The 17,605-nt window shown below is 40.6% G+C and overlaps 1 protein-coding gene across 1 annotated transcript in view; it reads right to left on the bottom strand.

Moving 5' to 3' along the window:
* TP53BP2 (tumor protein p53 binding protein 2) overlaps window positions 1–17,605 on the bottom strand; it is a 64,589-nt gene that overhangs the window by 24,913 nt on the left and 22,071 nt on the right. Inside the window, exons 2-9 of the mRNA XM_074949197.1 lie at window positions 16,924–17,071; window positions 10,876–10,989; window positions 7,953–8,032; window positions 6,491–6,592; window positions 5,071–5,245; window positions 3,136–3,317; window positions 2,566–2,730; window positions 1,987–2,224 (exon numbers count right to left, since the gene is read on the bottom strand). Coding sequence (XP_074805298.1) covers window positions 1,987–2,224; window positions 2,566–2,730; window positions 3,136–3,317; window positions 5,071–5,245; window positions 6,491–6,592; window positions 7,953–8,032; window positions 10,876–10,989; window positions 16,924–17,071 — 1,204 coding nt within the window. The remainder of the gene's footprint in view (window positions 1–1,986; window positions 2,225–2,565; window positions 2,731–3,135; window positions 3,318–5,070; window positions 5,246–6,490; window positions 6,593–7,952; window positions 8,033–10,875; window positions 10,990–16,923; window positions 17,072–17,605) is intronic.

The raw sequence follows: 17,605 nt of genomic DNA, 5'->3' as shown, positions 1-17,605 counted from the left end.
AAATAGCACTGTTGGACTTGTTACCCCTGAAAGGGTTCACTTTGATTGTGTGAGCTGGCCGGAGGGCCGAGGCACTGTAGACCCCTCAAAGTGAGATTGCCAACCTAATGGGTCACCAGGGGGGGGGGGGGGAAAGGATTGCAGTACTACACACAGCAGCAAGAGGCACTCAAGAGGTGAGAGTCCCTATTACACCAAGGCTTGAGTTCCACTCCAACAATTTTAGTCTCTACTTCCAAAATATTTGCTGAGCAACGAAGGACATTTGCACCATTTCTGTGCAATGACTACTTCTTAAATATTAGTGATGGGGAGGGAAGGAAGAGGAGGAGCAATGAGTACTGCACAATTCAGCCTCTTTCCCCCTTTTGCGATATGTTGGGTTTCTCTTATGCATTTCTCTCTCAGGGGTCTTGTGTCCCTGTGAAAGCACAAAGGATGTTTTTACATCTCTCAATTTTTCCACATTGACTGATTAGAGGTAAAGCAAATGTCATCTCATGGCAAGAATTGCATGGAAAAAACATGCCAAGCCCACAAGCACTCCTTTTACACCAGCAGGAGAAACCAAGACCAGAAATCAAACTGTTGCTCCCTACATAGATTCATAGCTATTTAGGTGAGAAGGGACCATTATGATCATCTAGTCTGACCTCCTGCACAACGCAGGCCACAGAATTTCACCCACCACTCCTGCGAAAAACTTCTCACCTATGTCTGCGCTATTGAAGTCCTCAAATTGTGGTTTAAAGACTTCAAGGAGCAGAGAATCCTCCAGCAAGTGACCTGTGCCCCATGCTACAGAGGAAGGTGAAAAACCTCCAGGGCCTCTTCCAATCTGCCCTGGAGGAAAATTCCTTCCCGACCCCAAATATGGCGATCAGCTAAACCCTGAGCATATGGGCAAGATTCATCAGCCAGATACCCAGGAAAGAATTCTCTGTAGTAACTCAGATCCCACCCCATTTAACATCCCATCACAGGCCATTGGGCCTATTTACCGTGAATATTTAAAGATCAATTAATTGCCAAAATCATGTTATCCCATCATACCATCTCCTCCATAAACTTATCGAGTTTAATCTTAAAGCCAGATAGATCTTTTGCCCCCACTGCTTCCCTTGGAAGGCTATTCCAAAACTTCACTCCTCTGATGGTTAGAAACCTTCGTCTAATTTCAAGTCTAAACTTCCCAAGGACCAGTTTATATCCATATGTTCTTGTGTCCACATTAGTACTGAGCTTAAATAATTCCTCTCCCTCTCCGGTATTTATCCCTCTGATATATTTATAGAGAGCAATCATATCTCTCCTGAACTGTCTTTTGGTTAGGCTAAACAAGCCAAGCTCCTTGAGTCTCCTTTCATAAGACAAGTTTTCCATTCCTCGGATCATCCTAGTAGCCCTTCTCTGTACCTGTTCCAATTTGAATCCATCCTTCTTAAACATGGGAGACCAGAACTGCATACAGTATTCCAGGTGAGGTCTCACCAGTGCCTTGTATAACGGTACTAAAACCTCCTTATCTCTACCGGAAATACCTCGCCTGATGCATCCCAAGACCGCATTAGCTTTTTTCTCACGGCCATATCACATTGGTGGCTCAGTCATCCTATGATCAGCAATTTGCCACCAAAGGTCAGCCCGTTTCCCCTCCACCCCACCAATGACTGAACATTTATAGTAAAGCCAGTGTTACAGGTTTTATTCCCCAAATGCGTGATAAAGGATCTTGGATTGCTTCATGACTGAGTTTAACATCTTCAGGATTCCCACCAATCTGCTAGGGTACACAGATGCTGAATTGGTCTCCTTCTCTGTAATGGCAGGAAAATCGCTAACCAACAGAGTCATTTTAATCTAGTTGTAATACTGTTTGGGGTGCTAATGTAAAGACAGAGAGAGAAGAAGATGATGAGAGTTTAAAAAAAAAAACGCAGCTTTTGTGGAAGGAATTTAATAGAAACTGAGAATTAGATAAATTACCAGCAGAAGCTTTAGCTTGAGAAATACCCGCAGCTCTCATATTCGGCAGAGTTTGTGTTTTCAGTGGACCATCGGGTGCCTGCAAAGTTGGGATCCCCTCTGGAAATGCAGGTTTCACTAGAAGTTCTGGCCTGGAGGCAACACGTGGCATGGTGGAGGACTGGATATAAGGACCTACCGCTGCCACACGACTTGGGGCAGATACCACTTGCTGGGGTAGATTCCCATCTGAAGAAATCTAAATAAAGAATGCAAGTAAAAATAATTGCATATGGTAGTACACACCACAGGAGTCAGGAAAGAGGCATAAAAAAAGCAGTAGCAGTCTCTTATTAAAAGTAAGGTTTCTTTACAGTCCAAGTAAATATACCAGGGCTATCTAACAGCAGCATAAAAAAAGCTCTTGCCTATGAACACTAAGTAGGTTAACACCAACGCAGCATGAAAAGCACTTTAATAATACAAGACTATCACCACCAAGGGTGAGAGAAGAACAGCCTTCCCCACAAGCAGGGTCTTGACCTAATATTGTTTGGGCAGCAAACTAAACAGGATCATCATCAACTATCCAGCCCTTACCGGTACATTCTCCTTCTGTTGCAGTGCTGCCTTCTTCTTCCACAGTCGATCTCTCAGCTCATTAACACGCTTATCCATAACTGCCACCTCTGAGTTGCGCTTGTTTAAACACTCCCTCTGTTGCTGCAGCTTGGCATTCTGCTCCTGGTTCAGTTTGTTCCTCAACTGAATATATTCAAAAGGGGGGAACAAACCAAGAACAAAGAACAGATCAGCATTCAGGATGAAGACCAGGAGGCACTTGAGGAAATAAACAGAATTCTAAAAGGTAAAGTCACACACACAAATTGAGGTTACTTTTTTCTTTTCCCCCCCCCCCCCATAACAATCTGTTGATTAGTCAATTTTGCTTTAACAGTATATACAACCTGTTCAATACAGTATATTCCACCTGTTACCTTAAATAGGATAGATATGCTGCTCTCACAATACTGAAGACTATGTACATCTCATGCAGCTCTATGGCTTTTGGAGGAATAGAAATGTGCTGTATTTTTAAGACAAGTAGTGGACCTACCAACTTTTAGCCATTATTGAAAGTTCTCATTTGCAAAGCAGATTTGCCATTACCTGCAGCTCCTTGTACAGTCGGTCAAGCTCAGCTACAGCAGACTGGTTGTCATGGTAACCATCAATCCGGCCATTCTTCAGCATCTCCAGTTGTCTGGTAAGTTCCTCTACCTTTGACACAGCCAGTACCAGCTCTCGCTGCTTTTGCTGGAACAAACTGTTCATCTGTTCAATTTCCTCCACTAGAAAGGAAGAAAGCACAATAGCTGCAGCTGAGAAAGAACCAAATGCGGGTTGCATCCAAGGCAGCAGTTAAGGGAACAGAGAACACCCTGCAGTTCTTCAGCACAGTGCTGGAGCCAGGTCTACAACAGGCAGTTACAAATCAATTGGACACAAATATCCTTTATAGGTGCTTCTTAGACTAAAGTTAATTTGTTTTCTGGGTCTTTGCAAAATATATAGTAAGGAAAGTTAGTTCCAGTAAATCCCAAATTTAACATTAATTCTGTGCATCAAATGCATTGGTGAGAAACAACCAAAATAAATATTGCTTTGATCATTTGAAGTGCAAACTTATCAGGCTGAGTTACCAGGAGGAAGCTAACTCCAGCATCATGCAAGAACTGCTCAAGGAAATTAACCCCTTAACACTCAGGTAGGTGCTTTTACAATATGCAGAGTCTTATCGTTAGATAGTATGAATGACTGAGTATATATCCAAGTTATTCAATGTCATCAAATCTCTTGGGATCTCTGAATGGACTTACAAGCTTATCACAAATAGCATCCTATCGAGACACTCCAAATCAGGAATTTCTACTGTCTGAACCCATTGTGTTAAACTTTAATTAATAATTGTATGTCTTATAAGTAGTTAATGAGACATGACAACTAAAAGGACTGCCAAGTATCAGAGGGGTAGCAGTGTTAGTCTGTATCCACAAAAACAACGAGTAGTCCGGTGGCATCTGAAAGACTAAGATTTATTTGGGCATAAGCTTTCGTGGGTAAAAAAAAACAAAAAACTCGGTTCTTCAGATGCATGGAGTGAAAATTACAGAAACAGGCATAAACATACTGTCACCTATAATATATATTCTCCCAACAGTTTCCCAACTTTGCTTATTTTGTCGACCAATTACTACCTTCCACTCATTATCTGATGTCTGCTCATTGCATTATCTTTGAGTTATACTGTAAGCTGCTCAAGCCTGGGGCCTTGCTTTAATTTATATCTGTAAAGCACTATGTGTGTTTTTGACATGAATAAGACTATTTTTCTTTAAACTTTGCTGTAAAAAAGCCTCATTGCACAATACTATATATAGAAGGGGAAAGAAAATATTTGAACTCATATGAAATTTGAAGCAAGCATGTGACACTATGATCAACTGGCCAAGATGCGACACCCCAAAAAAACTATTTGGTGGCAAGATAGTCACAAAAGTAGTATTGCAAAAAAATAAACTAGAGTCTAAGAAGCCAGCTCCTGTTCAAAAGGCAGTAGGGATAGTATGCCATGCAGAGCTTTTTTCAGGGATGATTAAAAGGAGGAGGATGTAACAGTCTAAATATTTAAAGGTTGCTAATATCAAGGATGGAAAAAAATATTTAAATGTGATTCAAAGGAAGTTTAACTAGGATGAAGTTAAAAACAATATACTAGGCTGAAGAGTAGAGTTTCCCTAGGGATGTGGTGGAAACATTGTTTGGACATTTAAAATGAAATTGGACAAAAAAAGATAGAAAAATGTACTTTAAGCATCAACCCACCATTTGCAGGGAGATCAAAGGGATCACCTAACAGATATTTTAATAATATTTTTCAGATTTTTAAAAACATTCAGTTGATTGACTCTGCACAGGAACATTTTAACTGAAAAGCTTTAAATTTTAAAATGGAAGTTCCACTATCCAAGAATGTTTTATGAGCTATTTCAGACAACAACTCTCTCCCCCCACCCCCAATATGTCCTCTCTAGAGCGGCTCACCGAGTTTTCCATTGCTGAGTCTTTTCTGCTCCACATGGCCTTTGAGCGCTCTCACTTTCTTCAACTTGGCTTCCTGATTCTCAGCAATTTCCTTTAGTCGCTTAAGTTTTTCCTTTTCAGCAGCTTGCTGTTGCTGTCGCTGATCCTGCTGTTTCAGGAATTTCAAACGCTGCTCCTGCAGGTAGAGACAGGAAGCAATTTAGCAATTAATTTTTGAATAGGTTATATGCTTGATCAAGGTAATGTATTGATGGATATAATCTCAGATGTAGTAGTCTTAAGAGACAAAGTAGCATGTCACGTATTGCATATTAAGGTTCTATCCCATAATCAGATGTCAGACGTCTCAGATCAGGAAAGTAATGATCACAGCTACTACAACAAAGGCGACTGGCTTTGCTTACAGAAGTGGGAAAGACTTCACAACCAAGAGAGAAGCACACAGCATAGAATCCATGTGCTGAACTAGCCACATCAATTCTCCAACGACAGCCTTGGCAGGAAAGGTGCATTTGTCTCTCCAAGAGCTCTAAACCAGAGTACCATTGATGCTGCACTAGAAAAGCATCTCCATATCTTAAAATGTATGACTCTATGAACAATTGGATTAAAGGCAGAGGGACCATTATATCATCTAGTCTGATCTCCTGTATGTGACAGGCTAAGAGATTTTACCCAGTTACCCCTATATTGAGCCCAATAGCTTGTGTTTGACTAAGTCCTTCCAGAAAGGCACCCAGTCTTGATTTAAAGACTTCAAGACACGGAGATGCCACTGCTTCCCTTGGTAGTTTGTTCCAGCAGTTAATGGAGAATAGAGTTACCAGGGGTTATTCAAGCACCCCATCAAAATATCATGGCCCAGATTTTCAAAGATGACCACTGTTTTGGGGTGGGTGCTCAGCACTTTTTGGAAACAAACAAACAAACCTCACACACACACCCAGGCCCCTTTAAGGCATCTCAAATTGGGCAGAATTTGAGGCACCCAAAATCACTAGTCATGTTTGAAAATATTGCTCTTTAATGATCTTGAAGAAAAAAGGGCCACGTGGGTCACTTTTATAGTTAACCCAAGTAGCACCTGCAGTATCCTATGTTGCATCAGTTTGGTGTTTTCCCCCACGTGCTCGGGAATACCAACTAGTAAACATCTGAGCAAGCTGTGCAATTGTAAATAGCCAACAGTTTTAAAATAAAATGCTGATTAAATCAATGTTGGAGATAAACCCCTGACCAGAAAATACTGGTAGGAAGGGAACACTTATTGAGATTATTGTCCAAATGTACAAAAGGGGAGCCGGCGTACTGAGAGTACTCAGAAAAAGGGGCGGGGGTGGGTGGGTGTGTGGAGGGGGAGGAAAAAGGACTCTGCTGATCTTTTGTTCCTGGACTGTAAACAAACATATTTCAAGTGTACCTTGTTAGCCAACATCTGTTGTTGAGCCTCAATTTGTTGCTGTTGGCGTGATGCCATTTCCTGCAGTTCAGCCAGAGTCATATCCATTCTGGGAACACTGATCTGCAGATGAAAATCCAAAATATGTCAAATCTAATGTTTTCAGACTTTGAAAATGTGTGTTCTGTTCAGTTATTAAAGAATAAAAGGCTTTTAAAAAGAATATATTGAGTCAAATTTATCTACCAGTGTCATGCATTTACAATTCATCCCAGAGGATCCCTTTTTTAAAAGTTTTTTGTTGATTTGGTTTTTTTTTTTAAATAAAAAGACTGATGCCACTGTGGATCTATTACGAAATACCTGGCCTGTTTGGTCATCTTTCAAGAGAGCATAGAAAGCAGCAGTTCTCACCCGTGGGCTGCTTGCAGACCAATCAGCACACAGCTGCAGCCCACGTGACATCCTCAGGGTCATACAGGTAGTACATATATTGTGTTTTTATGTGGGCCTCATCCACACAAAAACACAAAGAGCTGCATATGTGGCCCGTAATGGTAAAGAAGTTGAGAACCACTGGTATAATGGCACTGTACAAGCTTGTAAGGTACTGAGCACTCTAGCCCCAACCCAGCAAAGCACTGGGTGAATAGCCCATTGAAATCAAAATAGCACAATGTGTATGTATTAAAAATATTTTATAAGAACCCATCTGGATTAAGATCAGAATGAACTAAGTGCTTTGATGGATGCACAGCACCTTGCAGGATGGATCCCTGAGCATAGAGAAGTCATCCTACAAAGCAGTCTAAGATCAATTTGTTTTCTGGAATCGGAATCTAAGTCACAATTTGAAGTTGGCCCAATCACCACATTATGTAACTGGCACACGCTAAACCTGGATTTGGGAACTTGCAGTTAAGATGGCAGTGGTTTCAACTCTTAAGTAACTGATCTAGTTGAGCTCAACTAGAAGCATAGAACCAAGATGAACAACTTTTTGGCAATATTTGGGAAAAATAAGCAATCAACTAACAAAGGATAAAGGAAATTCATCCTTTCCTTCTGCTTATTGGGTGTTTGTTAAGAGAACTATCATTCTGCAGATCTAATGCTGATGACAGGAATCTGACTGACAGCACTGAGACTGAAGTGCTCTGCTTGGCCACAGAACAGGTACACACTAGTGCAACCTTCCTCAGACTGCCTTTGCCACTGTGTTTCAACCTAGTGGGGATGATATGTAGGAACTGGGTAGTTCAGTCTATTCCTTTCCAGTTCTTAACATCTCTACAGAGACTGCCAACAAGGGTGTCAATTGTGATAGTGTTTTTGTGGAGTGGACTGACCGCATATTTCCAGAGCAGCCACCAAAGATCCAGCAAAATATCTACCTTTGTCTGCCAGGTTTGGATTTGCACCAGTGACTCAGAATGAAAGGCTCTGCTTAACTGCATTAGAGAGACTTTAACTGAATGCTTACCCCATTCTCTAATCGTCGATCAGCAGGCACTTTTACACCATTTCTCTTTAAGCTCAGATCCTGTGGTCTCTGTCCACTCCCTAGATTAACACACACACCAGTCAAGGAGAATGTAACACTTGAAATATTTGTACTGCTCCCTTTACACACAACGTTCTTTGCAAAGGAGAGGGAGTGCATTTTCTTTCAGTTTAGATTGAGAGACTTTCTGGTTTTCTTTTTACCTTTATCAACACTAAAATAAACTTAACTGCAGACCATGGATGTTTTACTAAATGGGCTGTTACAAGGTTATTCCCACCACTGGTGATCTGGAGAGCACTACAACACAGGTCTTACTTCTCTTTTCATGGAAATTAAAACAGTCAAATCCTAAATGAAAATTAAATCTAGCACTCGGCCAGGAAAATCTACTGCATGAACTCACTCTCCTTATCTCATAAGCAAAGGGGTTGACTGTTTCAACAGTAAAAGAGGACACTTCATTCTCATTACTGGACATCTGTACTTCACATGGGCAGACAGATAAGAATTTGAAAATGCAGCCCAGTCAGCCAAAACAATAACAGAGGGAGTGTATTCTCTACTCTGGTGCAGGGATGATATGTATACCTGGTGGTTTGTCTTGGCAAAAATTGAAAAAAGTCAAAAGGTCACATTATTGTGAATGACAAATCATCTACATGCTATTAAAAAATAAAATAAAAAGAAGTTATTTAAGATCATTCAATAACCCAAGTCACTCTTCTGAGCAGAGAGGCATTTTTTTTAAACAAGAATTCAGGTAGAAGTCTCACTTTGTAGCACACTTACCAGGGTGATAAATGTGATGAAATCCTGTCCCCATTTAAGTCTATGGCCAACACCCGCCGCCCCGCGCCCGCCCCCCCATCACTTCATTGTGACAAGAATTGCACCCCATGACTTTGGGGGTGGGGTGGGGGTTATTTTCATACAATGACTAAAACATTTTACTGATATGGGTTATTTTCATCTCTAAAATCACAAAGTTTTTTTTTTTTATTATGGTGACCTAATGTCAACATTTATTTTTGAAAGGTAAGATGGTTTTAAACGGCTGTATACCACAAAAGCACTCAAGCCCTTAGAAGACCCAAATAAGTAGGTTCAATATTTTCTCCCTCAGTCAGCAAACATCTTAGTCAATTGTCCCTATATACTTAAGTCAAGGGCTCACATACCATATACTATTCTGCTAACCTGAATGAATATGACAAACTCCAGGAGATGAAACCTGAAGTAGCCTGGCCCATATCCTATACAGGCATTACCTGTGTATGATCTAGACCAAAACGCAGTGAACCAAAGCATTTTGGAATGATAGTCGGACGTTGCTTTTAAATTAGTGTCACTGGGAATTGCCTAAAATATTAATATTTACCATTTGAATCTTTGGCTAGATACTTACACTTGTAGGGAAAAAAAATACTTATTTTACACTGGATCTGTCTCCAGGTTTAATTCAGTCCAATACATTTACTGCCATAAGAATTATCAGGACGCGTCTTTACCTAAAAACTATAAGCTTGTTCAATTCTACGAAGATGTTTACATACTAAAGACACAGAGACCAAGTGCCAGTATCATGCCTCACCCTATGCCCCCAGTATACTGAAGGAAGAAGCCATCTTTATGCAGCATTTTGCAAACTAACATTATGTCCACTCTGAGAGCTTGGTACTGGAAGGCTTATTAAATGTGGCAGTGTTCTTGCCTATGTGCTTGCTTCTATATGGATACAGCATCTGGCCAAGTTAAGGCAAACTGAAGTCAGACAGACACACCCCCCTCCTCTGCTCTGAATCCTGATTCGTTTGGATTAAGAACTATGCCCAGCCACCTAAATTGTAGAGGAAGGGTCTTACTAGATAAATGTGGTCTAGAATAAGCTTTTCATTCTCCTCATTCTATCATCAATATGAAATTTCTTGAGCTTCAAGATTTGCTTACCTAGTTTAGATCATATGGACTTTAATGTACATAAAACACTTTTAGCAACTGAGAGATGGTACTACAAAAAATCTGAAGACCAAATGGCAAAAAAACCACCCCCAAACCATCACTTCACATTCATTTAAAAGTAAACATCTTAAAGGCTCTACAGGAGAGAATTCGGATAATTATGAACATTATTATGTAAACCGAATGATGTGTGCTTTTATTGCTTTGTGATTCTAATTGATAAAGCATATTTTATTAATTATCACATTCTAAGAATGTGACAGACAAGTGCATTGCATTTGACCACCAAAACATGTACAGGCTTATAAACAGCTGGAAAGGGTAAAATATTACATCTTTTAAATTTGCCAAATAATGTTTACTAATTTGGGAACACAGCAGTAAAATATTCTCCAGGTAAAACCCACAGAATACAGATTATAAACAAATGGAGGAGGAAATGGGCAACAGTCACAGTAACTATAATATAGGGTTAGGGTGCAGATACTACTTGGGGGAAATACTGAAGTCCTGTAGGGACTTTGCTACTGCCAATCTATTTAACACTGAACGCTCTCACATACCATGGTGATGGATAGCTGTATAAAATCCACAGAGATAGAAAGTAGTTTGGCAAATATGGGTTTCTGTAGATCATACAAGAATTGGGGGGCTGGGGGCGGGGGAGGGGAAAAGAGGAGGAAACAAATTAAACCAGCCCAGTTCTGCTTGAAACTTGATAGAAGTCATATTTCGTGTACGTAGTGAGTCTAAGTTTTTTGGCAGTAGCATTTTCTTGCAGGCAAAATGAAGGTCAGACCAAACACTGCCCCCGAGGATCCTGGCTCTCTGTTAGAGAGACTGTAGTCATCAGACATGCAACAGTTAACCTAACCTTAAGAATGCCTGAAATTAGTTTTTCCTTTTAAGTCAGATTTGAGCAATTCAGATCACCACATACCTGTTTCCCGACTAGGGGGACGTTCATGGCGAAGGAAGAAACGAACCTCGTTTCTCTGGACATCAAAGTGCTGCAGAATATCCAACATCCGCTCATTATCAGCTACAGGGCGCTCTGAAAAAGCAGAATGCCAATACAGTAAGACCTCTTTCACATCCCACCAATGCTTTTCATGCCTCACATAAACACTCACCATAAACACTGGAGTGGGTGGGAGAAAAATCCCCAAAACTTTATTAACTGACACAATAACATGTAAACATAGGAGCTGTACAGAGTGTGTTCCTGAAAATGCATACGCACACCTCTAAAAACAAGGAAGTATCCCACAAAAATCTGGTGCTATGAAAGAGGAGTGTGCAAATTGGCCTCCCAGGCAATGCTGCAACTCAAGTGGTTGCCAACAGATGGTCTATAGCTTTGGTCTATAGCAGGCTAGTGCTATATTTTGAAATCATTTGAGCTTTTTAACATTTCAAGGAACCAATTTTAAGTTGCTTTTCCTCCAATTCCATGGTACCTCAGATGATACTATTTCTCCATTCCTTTAAAATGGCAACCAAAGGACTGCCAGGAGGCCAATCATATGGAGATGCTTTTGCTACCAATACCGCTGTGAATTAGGGTTAGTGGCCAAAGAAAGGATTCTTCTTCCCTTAATTATACCAGTAGATGTTGACTCACTGCTTGACTGCAGCTTTAGGCACTCAAGCTCAGGTAAAGACTTTTGGGTTAAGTATTCAAGTAGTGTTTTTCAGGATAAAAACAATCCAGGTCAAAATTTGCAAGCTTGTATGCTTGAAACTATCTGCCTAAATCCATAGCTAAAACACCATTCAACCCTTAAGAGCTTATATCAATAAGAGAAAGTTTTTGAAACCCTTTAATATATTAAAATCTTCCTAATAACCTTTAAAATTCAAAGGCGCACACAACTCAAAATACATATATATTATTGGACTCTAATGAGGTCTCTTCTATGCCCTGTCTCGGTGGAGAGGATCCTACAACAAAAGCAGTAAAGCGACAAGAGACAAAGGCTTTACTGTGGTGGCCAGTTCATCCATCTTTTCCTGATGTGCCCTAAGCTACTTATGCTCACGGGTAAAAGCTGTTGGGCCTAATCTTCAGATAGCGTACGTCAGCCAAGCTCTATTGACTTCAGTGTGGTTATGCTGATTTACATCAGCCACTGATCTGGCACAATACCTCTGAAAGCAGAATTTGTTGCCAATTTTATTTCCTGTTAGATCATATGCATTTTGGATGATGCCAGGCTTAATTTTTGATGATTCTGAAAAGGTCAAACACTTAACATCTCGGATTCGTGCCTCAGAGAGAAAACAAAGGAGGAGAAGACGGTGGCAATGTGAAGTCAGAGTTCATGGGGCAAGTATCCAAGAGGTTGCTAATTCTTCCACATTTTTAATCTACCTATTTAAGCTAAAATAAAGTTATGCATAAATTAATTTTTTCCATTCCTGCTCCCAGCTTCCACAACCAGAAATCAGGCCTTTTTAATTTAAAAAAAAAAAAAAAAAAAAAAAAAAAAAGCTTCAAATCCATCATTCTTTGGCCGTTTGACTCCTACAGGATTTTTAGAGTGACCAATCTTTGCCCCAGTGGATTACCTTTGTGTATACTACTTCCATCTACCGATTCTCTCCCTCCCCAGCATATTTTTCTCTTGCAATTTTACCACTCTTTCATGACTGGGGGTTTAGAGGTGGAAAGTACTTAGATTGATGTAGGGGCCTTCTGTCTTTGCACATGAGCCAGGATTTATTTATTTTTAATTCTCCTAGATACTTACCCATTTACGTGGTTTTTATTATTTAAAGAATAAAGAAGAATAGCAGCATTGTCTGAAGCCTCATCCACACTAGGTAAAATCGGCTTGTGTTTACAATGAGTTAGCAATGTAAAATCCTAGCGTAGACACAACAAGCTATAGTTTTACCTCAATGTACCCAGCTGAGGTGAACTTGAGTTTAGGATTCATCTTGATAGAGCTGGTCAAGGTAAGGCTACAACTTGCCTGGTCTATACTAGGCTTTTTACAATAATATATTAATAACTCATTGTGTAAACAGTTTTTTTTCCCTGAGCATAGACAATGTCTGAGATACAACAGTAAATTCCACATATGTGGAACTTTCATTATTATTTATAAATGTATATATTATGGCAGCACCTAAAGGGCCCCAATCAGGATCAAGGCCTCCTTGCCCTGGGTGCTGTACAAACCATAGGAAAAAGACAGTCCCTGACCTGAACAGCTTACACTCAGAAGGCAAGAGCAAATAGAGGGTGAGTGATGTGATATAACATACAAGTAAATGTCATAATGATGGAGGCATTTTGTTGCTATTGGATTTACAATCTGCGTTTTTTAAATTCAAGGCAAAGATAAGGCTGAGGGGAAAACGATTTAAGTCAGGAAGTATTTCATCTTGAATAGAGAGTTTCTCTTTTTTTAAGAGGTAAATGTTAATTTTAGACTAAAGGAATTTATGGTGTTAAGCATGAATGCCCCCTTATAAAACTGAAACGGGACACAGATACAATAGTATCTGAATACTTCTTTCTTCTTCTTCTTCTTCTTCCACAATATAAAAAGGGTTTCTTTAAATGAAAATTCCTCAGCTATGTTGAAGCCATCTAGGAGGGAAAATTACTGGAGTCATTGTCGGAAGAGATTAGATTTACAGTATAAGCAACTAGGTCACTGTTACAGAAAAAGCAGTCTCCCAGCGGTTACTTGTCTAGACAGCTAAACCCCAATGTAAAAAAGTTACCTCTGTCAGATTCACATCTTCTTAAACAAGGAATATTTAAAAGACTGATGAGGCATATTCCTAGCAAACTGGGCAATACTTCAATCAGAACTGAGTAATCAAAAGTAAAAAGATGCCCTTTACAAGAGGATACTGTCAACACTTAACTGGTGAATTCAAGGAAGGTCAAAACAGATTTTTCAAGTTCTAATAGAAATCAAAACACAAACTACCCAAGCACAGGACAAAGAGGATCATTCAGAAGTCTTCTGTTTTCACTTCTTCTTTCCTTGTATCTAAAAGCCACATAACATACATACTCCTTCCTTTTAATTACTTTTCTTGGTAATTAAGGAAGTAGAAACAGTTTTCCTGGCCAAAACCAGTGATCGAGTAGCAGGGTATATGATGCCACACAGGGGATAACAATTTATTAAAGCTTGGCCTCCTATTCCTCAAACCAAAAGAGAATGGGAGCACTGTAGAGATAGTATGTATAGCTCCTGCAGAAAGAGCCCCTTATGTCAGTTTCCAGCAAATCTACTCGCCAACATTCACAGCAAATTTAATAGGCTCCAAGAACAGGAGCCAAAACCCCCTGAACCAGAGAAAAGTTTATTGTAACTTGTGGCCAGACAAAAGAGGAGGAGGAAGTGATACCCAAAGAGTACCCCAGTAATTTAAATTTGGAGAGCCCTCATTTTTCAAGATGCACCTCATAACTTTTGTTTCTTCGTCAGCAGTGGAAGAGCCTGTCTCCGTGTTTAAGTCACTTAACAGTTTTAATAACTGTATATTTATATAGCTGCCTGCCACTGAAAGCAATTTTTCTAAACTGTCTAGCTCAGGGGTGGACAAACTACAGCCCGTGGGCCGGATCTGGCCCCTTGGAGCTTTGGATCCGGCCTGCGGGATTGCCAACCCTGTGGCGCTGCATCACTCTGGGAAGCCACACCATGTCCCTGCAGCCCCTAGGGATGGGGTGGGTGCAGAGAGCTCCACACGCTGCTCTTGCCTGTGGGTACCTCCCCCAAAGCTCCCACTGGCCAGGAACGATAACGCTCCAGGTAAGCGGCGCCGGGCCAGAGCCTGAACCCCTCCTCCACCCCGCACCCAACTTCCTGCCCTGAGCCCCCTGCCGCATCCCACCCCCAACTCCCTGTCGAGCCCCCTCCTGCACCCCCCAACCTGAGTCCCCTCCTGCACTGCACACCCCTCCTGCATTCTAACCCCCTTCCCTGATCCCCCTCATACACCCCGCACCCCTCCTCTGCCCCAACACCTTGCCCTGAGCCCCTTCCTGCACACTGTACCCCCCTCCCACACCCTGCCCTCACACCCCAACCCCCCTGCCCCGGCCCTGCAAGCAATTTCCCCACCCAGATCTGGCCCTCGGGCCAAAAAGTTTGCCCACCCCTGGTCTAGCTCCTAAATCTCTGCAAAATAAAGTGGACTCATTTTGCACAGCCTCATCTTAAAGGTGAGAAGAGTTGAACAGCAATTTTCTCACAGGATAAAATGTGATGCATTTGAAATAACTGCAATTGGCCACTACTGGTGGCACAGTAGCGGTTTTGGATCAAATATATCCCTTTCTAAATGTGTTTCTAATTCATACTGCACCAAAGCATCTTTTTCTGCTTTACACCATTTTCAGTCAGATTAATAGATTCCAAGGCCACAAGGGGCCATTGTGATCATCCCGTGTGACCTTAGGCCATAACACAGGCCATGGAATGTCTCAAATTCCTAGAACAGATCTTTTGGGGCGGTGGGGGGTTTGGGGGTGGGGGTGGGGGGGATTTCTTGATTTTAAAATGGTCAGTGATGGAGAATCCACCATAACTGATTGGTTAAAAATTTACACCTTGTTTAAATTATTTGTTAGGCAATGCAATTTGAAACATGCAGATAGCTTTTATATTTACGACCAGTAAATACTGGTTTTGTACAAAGGTAAGCAAATGTTTGTGTTGAAAAATGAATACAAAAATTCCTTTAGTAAACACAAATGTTCCCAGAAGAATATAGGATATTAGTTCAATTTTTCCCCCAAAACCAAATTTCGCTTGTCTCTCCTTACAAAAGGGAATACTCCATAGATACCAGGTTTATTTTTATATGGCTTATAAAAACACAACTGTACAAACAGCACTTAGACATCACAAGGATAGGGTAACACATAAAACCACACACACAGGTAATTGCTTTATTTCTTGTTTCTGCATCTCTCTTCTGGGAAAGTGCATTGGTCTCTGTTACCTAGTCTTTAAAGGGTCTCTCTCCATTGTACAACCGATACAGCTAATGACTGGATTTTACAAATAAAACTCCGTATGTTTTATGGCCCTGAGTCTGCAAAACACAGGGGTAAAGTCCCATTGAGCTCAAAAGGACAATTAAAGTGCATAAGTGTTTTCAGGATGAGAGCCTATATCAAGATCCTAACTGACATGCAGACTCCAAGGTTCTCTTTTTCTTAGCTAAAAGCACGTATACATAGTTCTCTTCCAGTGAACTGTACAACACCACTTGGAAAATAAATGTAAGAATTCAAAGTAAACCAAGAACTCGATTTCATTTGTCTTTCTGTACTTCGTGATGATTAAAATAAAGTTGTACAATCAGTGAATTATACAATAAAAAATACTTTCTTAGAAGGTCACTTTTAAAATTGAATTTGTGTTTTCTTTTCTTTGGCCTATTTATGATGTATGAAGGCCTGGAAGCTTTTTTGGGTGTGTGTGGTTGTTTTTGTTTGTTTGTTTTTTTTTAAAACAATAATAATAAAAGAATGTGTTTTAAAGGTTAGAAATATGAGGAATACCAAGTCTGATCTTCCCCGATTTTGCTGGAGAACCTCTTCAGGCTCTTGGAGCATGAGTATTGTTAATTCTCAGGACTTAAAAATTCAACTCCCACCTTTTCATTTAACAGTCAGCATGTCTCCAAAATGTTCATGAGGCATTGGAATTACATAAACCCCCAAAACACATTAAACTGTCTATTTAAAATCCCTTCTCCTCTCAGTTGCTCAGCCTTCAGTCTCCAGACCCACAGGATGTCACATTCTCCAGTCACCAGACAGCCTTGCATGTATAGCTTATATTTCCAGTGAAGAGATTAATGAAAAGGAAGGCAAATGGTAAACACTTCAGGGCAGGGACTATGTTTACCACAATGCGGCCCTGGCCTCTAGGTGCTATGGTAATAAAAAAAGTAAAAGCAAACAAAGGATATCGAATGATCACAAAAGCTGCATCTCTCATACCTGAGCCAAACCACACTTCAGCCAGGTGGCAGTCACTCTCACCAGGCTCTTTACACAGCTCCACAACATCTCTGCAAGTGGTTTCAGGTGTAATTGGCACCTCCGTGAAGTGTTGTTCATTGTTACTGAGGTACACAGTAAGAAACATCTGGAAGAGAAAGATAATGGCACACAGTAGAATACACAAGGTAGGTTGCATGCCACACCCATGTCCTTATTATTAAGCTCATCACTCTCAGCCTAAAGCACTTGGCACCATTCATTAGTGATCACTGAACATGCACAGTCCTAATCAAGATCACAAAAATTCACAGAAAAGTACTGAGCAAAATGAGATGCTAGGGAAGTCACTTCCAGTTTATGTAAACAGTTTAACTGGCTACATGTCTCAAACAATCTGTACTATATATTGCATCTGCATCCCTTTCTGAGGTATTGGAGTTCTGGGAAAAAAAAAAAATATGGAGATGCCTGTTCTTTCAGGCCAAGAGTTGAAAGAGCAGATGTGAAGTGTCAAAACTCTCTCTCTGTATCACTAAGGTACCTACGCACTGCACAATGATTTGATGTAGAAGCAGAAACAGTCCTCTACAGTTCAGAAGTGTTCTTAACCAGAAACAACTTCTCATGAAGGAGAACAAAGGTAGTTAAAGTCTGGAGAAAGAACCACTGTCATTTCTTA

This window comes from Natator depressus, chromosome 3 (assembly GCF_965152275.1).
Source record: "Natator depressus isolate rNatDep1 chromosome 3, rNatDep2.hap1, whole genome shotgun sequence".
Taxonomy (NCBI): domain Eukaryota; kingdom Metazoa; phylum Chordata; order Testudines; family Cheloniidae; genus Natator; species Natator depressus.
The sequence above is the reverse complement of the archived record's forward strand: the minus strand, read 5'-3'. Positions and strand labels throughout refer to the sequence as shown.